Source organism: Sinocyclocheilus rhinocerous, unplaced genomic scaffold, assembly GCF_001515625.1.
Source record: "Sinocyclocheilus rhinocerous isolate Xijiao unplaced genomic scaffold, SAMN03320098_v1.1 scaffold532, whole genome shotgun sequence".
Lineage (NCBI taxonomy): Eukaryota > Metazoa > Chordata > Actinopteri > Cypriniformes > Cyprinidae > Sinocyclocheilus > Sinocyclocheilus rhinocerous.
Window position 1 is genome coordinate 132,670 of NW_015642820.1, and position 6,274 is coordinate 138,943.

General features: G+C 37.1%; 1 protein-coding gene across 1 annotated transcript in view; it reads left to right on the plus strand.

Annotated features, from left to right (window-relative positions):
* The window catches only part of cdk18 (cyclin dependent kinase 18), a 92,564-nt gene extending 88,545 nt beyond the window's left edge, over nt 1–4,019 (plus strand). Inside the window, exons 14-16 of the mRNA XM_016573809.1 lie at nt 3,437–3,527; nt 3,683–3,760; nt 3,934–4,019. Of these exons, the coding sequence (XP_016429295.1) occupies nt 3,437–3,527; nt 3,683–3,760; nt 3,934–3,968 (204 nt within the window). The 3' untranslated portion in view covers nt 3,969–4,019. The remainder of the gene's footprint in view (nt 1–3,436; nt 3,528–3,682; nt 3,761–3,933) is intronic.
* Nucleotides 4,020–6,274: the final 2,255 nt, after the last annotated feature.

Here is a 6,274-nt window from a genome sequence, read left to right on the forward strand (position 1 = left end):
AAAAAAAAAAAAAAAGAGAAAAAAGAAAAAGAAAACCTAAAAGTTGTGTTTTAGGTTTAGGAATTAGTATAAGACTTGTCTAGCCTTTTTTGTCTACATTTTTTTCCCCTCTTCATTAAGTGGGTTTGCTTGTCTTAGTCTCCCAACCTGGTCAGACTCTTTGTTTTCGGGTTTTTTTTGTGTTGGTTTTAGAGGGGTTTTGGGCCACTTTTGGCTGGTCAGACTGGAAAGCCAGATTAAACCAGCTAAAACCATCAAACTATTAGCTTAATTTACAACAATTTAAAGTCAATACACTTGGTCTACAGTATGACAGTTGGGTAAATGTATTTAAAAATGTTTATAAATGTGCCAAATAATGTCCTAAATAAAATCTATACCTTCAAACTTTACCCTGATGGTGTCAGATGGTAAAAAGCATAAAAAAGAGGTAGGGTCAGTGTGTAATAGTTACGATTCGTTAATTTAACAACAGAAGAAGTCAATGGGAGGTCTAAGATTGTGTGCGTTTGTATTTCGGTAGAATGAGGTATTTGTGTAGAAACGTGAATGCGTTTCTCTCTTTCTCTCTGCGCGTTCTGATGGCGCGCGCAGCTTGAGTGCGCGCTGACCTGTCATTATGATGAAAGACCGCAGAGCGCGCGATTCGTTAATGGTGACAGCGGCCTTAATGAGTCCGAACCGTGCACCTGTTTCTCATCAAACCCCGCTGACTGATCGCGCCGTCAGCCTCACACAATGCGCTCTGAACGCTCTGCTCGCTTGAAACACCGCCAAACTTCACCGGAGACAATTTTAGAACTTTGTGTGAGATGACAGCATGCTGATGGGTGCTTCATTATTTAAAACTATTTTATAGCTCAGACATCAACAAGTCAGGGGAGCTGTGCTCAAATCAAGTCATTAGTGAAGAACACACATGACGGGGAAGATCACAGGTGGCTACTGTAACGTGCTCTAGTGCACAAAACACTGAAAGAAGCGTTGCACACACGTCACAAAGGATCAGCATTCAAGTTCACTTTAGAGCATTTTTGTTCGTTTTGAGAGTATCTACTGTACTTCTAAAAATCGATAAAACTATTTAATTCAAACTTAAGTTGACTAAAACAAAAGTGTAGTCTTTCTCTTCTACAATTTAAAATATTCTGAAATTTATATTATATGTATGTGTGTGTGTGTGTGTGTGTGTGTGTAAGATAGAGCGATTTGACAGTAACTAGATCAATTGTTTTCAACTGGTGAAAAAACATCTGCATTTTAAAAGCGAAAAGAAAATTCTTTCTTTCTGAACCATTTATCCATTAGAGAACATCACTTTTTAATGTTATAGAGTACTTAATGAAAATTAATTTTAATTAAAACTTATATATATATATATTAAATCTTAACATATGGTAAATTCTAATTATTGTCAATACAGATTCAGACTCGTAGCCGTGCGATATGGCTCTATATCAGCACGGCTGTGATTCGGCCATAGGTAATGAATCACAGCATGCCGATATACAGCCATATCGCACGGCTACGATTTTGATGTGTTTATACAACAGTTCAACGGCACAAATGTGTAAATACATATGAAACAACAACAGAGTGTCTTTAAAAAAACTTTTAAAACATGGCGTCCGCCATGACACACGCTGTGAGAAATACTGTGTGGGGAGTGATACAAACGGTGAAATGGTTGGAGTTCTGTTATCACTAGAATATCGCACTCCTCTCAGCCAATGAGATTCGAGGACCAAAAATAACTGTTGCATACAGAGGCGGTTTCTTCATTAGGGCAATAGGGTGATGCACCACCAAAGTGTGAAAGGGAGGGATTTTTTTTTCTACCGCATTCAACCACAAAGCTGTCACTGTTCTAGACTGTTTGTTCTGCCTCTGGAAATATAGTCCAATAAGCGTTGAGTCCCGTTCTGTGTAGTACCGCCCCTTTTTGGCCGATTTCTCTCAGGCTGAGAGTCGCCCCGAGTGTTCTCATAGACTTCCATACAAAGATTGATTTTTTCAAACTGCAGGCACTGCAATATAATCTCTATGCGTTCCAGGAGGGCTAGCACTAAGACTCATTATACGTAACCTTAACATGTGCAGCGATTGATGGGAACGAACATATCTCTATTAATAAGAAATATGAAGTCAGGAGGACTAGTCTGTATGAGCTGAATAAAGCAAACCAGTATCTTACCAGCACGAGTCCGTTATTATTAGTGTGCAAATAAACAGACCGTATGTGCACTCTCTGATAGCTTTATGAGCACATTTCAGTATGGTCGCGTGTCTGACAAATGTTTTATAATGGACACTCGCTGAAGAAGCGTGTTTTTATAAGAGTTTGCAATGGTCAGTGGTGTTTATGTATACAAATGGACATCAGCACTCATACTGACAGAGGAACTGCTCACTGGTCATGTCGAGCTGCCTTCAGATCACCACAATTGACAAATTCAGAATGTAAATTCAAATGCTCTGTTCAATAATTCTGAATAGAGATCCGTATATATTTATATAGTAGCGTTACAGTCAGTTTAAGCGACTGGTATTTTAGTTTGCTGTTGGCATCTCCGTATGGTCCTGCTTGCAGCTTGTTTTGTAGTTATTTATATATGTATAGAAAATGGTCTAAATAAATGTAACATTCATTTTCTCTCACAGTTTTTGCTGTTGCATTGTAGGCCTATACATCAATTGTGAATTATTATTTTTTAAATTAAAAACAAAATGTTTTAATTTTTCTTGAAAAAAGCTTGAACTTGGTAAAACAATTACATTTATTTAAAATGTTTTAAGTCTTAAAGGGGTCATATGATGCGATTTAAATTTTTTCTTTCTCTTTGAAGTGTTACAAGCTCTTGGTGCATAAAAAAGATCTGTAAAGTAGCAAAGACTAAACTCTCAAATCCAAAGAGATATTCTTTATAAAAGTTAAGAGTCAACCACGCCTACCTAAAATGGCTCGTTCTAATATTACCCCACATGTCTACGTCACGATGTGGGAAGATTTGCATAACGCCGCCCAAATGCTCACGCAAAGAAAGAAGGCGTAACTTTTATTCTCGCTGTAGTATTGTTGTTCCCGCCGCCGCCATGTCGTGAAGGCACTGTGTGTTTCGTTGTGAAAGCGAAACTTTTTTGTTTAGCCTTCCAAAAGAGTACGATATCTGCTTCGTCATGCCTAGAGCTGATCCGTGCTGGTCGCGGAGGAAATATTTGGATGTGGCGCCCCACCTAGAAAATTTTCCACCAGCCGCCACTGGTTGCATATATTATAATAATTTTTGATTTTTTTTAAATTATTTTGCACCATTTTATCATATTTAGTCAGACGATTACATACGCATCACAAATCCTGTAAACTTACAAAAACCTATTCAATAAAAAATGCACCAATTCTCTGTTTTTCCCTCATTTTTCTTTTGTTTCTGTTCAGTACGACACCAAGTGCAGGATTTCAGCCGAGTCGTCTCTGAGACACTCTTACTTCCTGACTCTGGGCGAGAACATTCACTCCATACCTGACAGTGAGTTTATCCCAATATTTTCATCATTTCTAGAGTCTGCTTATATAACATCACCTCAACACGAGCCTTATAATCTGTCTTTCACCTTGATGAAATGACAAACAAGACAATACATTTGCTTTGATCATCAGCCACTTGTCTTCTATCCTCTCTAGCCTCGTCTGTGTTTTCACTGAGGGAGATCCAGCTACAGAAGGATCTGGGACACAAGAGCTCAGTATTCCAGCCGCTGGGTATTCAATTCCATTGCTTTGACATCACTCATCTCTATTTGCAGATCGCAACTTGATCATGTTTAGTCATGCACAATAATCCCATCCATAAACCTGTAAGATTAAATGCTTTAAAACATACTCACCTGCACTGCATACTCCGTCTAACAGTGGATCATTTTCTCCAAATCCAGGTCGAGGCAAGAACCGCAGACAAAGCATATTCTGAAGACAAGAATCAAAGTGGTGTGCATGAAGAGATCGCCAGAACAAAACCATTATGAAGCAAACAGCTTTGTTTCTCCATTCAAAACATGCATGCATGCATCCATTCACATACACACCAATTCATTAGTCTGTACTTCAGAAAACAGACTGAATAGAAGTGAATCATCCTCAGTCATAACATGAGCTGGTTACAAGTGTAACCAAGGCTAAATCAAATCTCTCCTGCAGTCTATTGTAAACCTAAAAACCACACTGATCCTAAAGCTCAAAGCTTTAAATGGAAAGACATTTAGACTTGAGTTCAGCCTCTTCTCCTCCTGGATCTAGTAGTACTTTCAGACGTTCATAGTATTTTTAATTGTGCGTGAATGTGTATGTGCAAGAAACATGGTAGCTTCATGTCCTACTTTTTCCACTGAGTGAAATTTCCTTCATTTCTGTTTGAGGTTTAACTTGTTTTGCCATACGTGTTTGATCATTGCACAAGCTGATATTGCGGTTTATTTCATAAGCATTCATTCAATACCATAATACAGAGAAGAGTTGAAACATTAAAAATGTAAATTGTCGTATAAATATTTGAGCCATTGAATAGAGAATTACTTGAATTCTGTCATGATACCATTTAAGTTCAACTACTAAAGGTGCTGTAAGCGATTCTAGAACAGAATTCTTCTAAATCCCACCCTGTCCACAAAATGATTGACAGGCAAAGAGTGTATCTGGCTAGAAAAAAAAAAGCTATACTGGCTTACAGCATCTTTAACTAGTTACTAATTTATGAAATCTTCAAAAGGTGCCTTTTGCAGACCGTAAGAGATGATGGGGTCCAATTTTACGCCTTTCAAAAAACCATCTACTTCAATCTCCTCAAGGATCTCGGTCCTTTCAAGTAATTGCACATGCAGATATTCGTTTTGCCATTTAAGCTAATTGCTACTCCGTATGGCATGCAAGTGTCTAGACCTGAAACCTAATGTTGTTCACCTTCTCCTACTGTATTTTGTAGTTTAAAAATGAAAGCACTATGACTCTTTGTTGTAAACGGCACTGAGCACAAACTAGTTTTACAGTGGACAGAAATGAAAAGCTTTGTCATTTAAAGGGGACCAAGGAACAGAAATATTGAGAATGACTGACAAAGGGGAAATTCTATAAAATATAATGACTTAAAAGGTTTTAGTTTAACGTTACTGCAGCAGCGGCACTAATTTGCGTGTTTTGTGGTAAATGAAAATATTTTAAATACTCTATTGAAAAGAATTAATATATAAATATATGTATTTTGACAAGTGTTTTCTTTATTCTCAGTGAACTTTTGCCAGAAAAAAATAAACTAGGGTATTCAAGTAACTTAGATGATGTCTAAATGTTTTATAAAAGATTTAGATTTTTGTATGAAATGTGATATTAAATATTTTGTGTGATTTGTCTATTCTATTATGATATTCTGAAGCCGAATGTATTGTGACTGCGAAAATGCCAAAAATAATTAAATAACAAACTAAATAAATGATGACGTTGAGTTGAACCATGGGAATGTGACTACCCTCGTCTCAAACAATAGTCTTACTGTCTTGAATGGTACTATTTGTCATTAGTACACTTCACAAAGTAAACTTGAAATAGGATTTGGTCTAGGCAATATACTATCAGCAAGATAAACCTGTGTGCGTTGTTAGCATAGCTGCAACAAAAGACTCGTTGGACCTGTCAGATGCACTCGGTACGGTTCACACGAAAATATCTATAAAACAAAACAGTCCAAATATGCGTGACGCCCCAGGCAGCAGTGCGTGATTTCTTACCCTCACATTTATGTTGACTCTGATGACGACCAAACTGTTGGGAAATGGGAAACACACCTGTTGCACGGATCTGTTTGAATCTTTTAAATGAATCATTTCGTTTTCTTGAACCGGTTCGTTTGAGTCATGAGTCGATAGTGTTATTTTTGGCCAGGACCAGGTTTGATTAAACTTGTGGCACTGATCTCCTCCTGAGTGTTGGAAGGTTAAAAAAAAATGATTTTGAGCATTTAACGTTTATTGCAATTAAATATTAGCCTAAGTTAAGTGTTCGTCGTCGTATGTTGGTATATTTGTTATTTAACTGTAGGCCAATATATGTCATATTTTGCGTTGAAAACGACTTCAGTATGTTTAATTTATTATGAATTTATGTCTAACCCGACGCTGTACAAGATTATAATTTCCTAATGAGTTTCTTTGAATTTCAAAAAACACACATACAATCAGTAACATACTTGATGCAAAACATGACTAAAATATTTTTTACCAGCGTTCC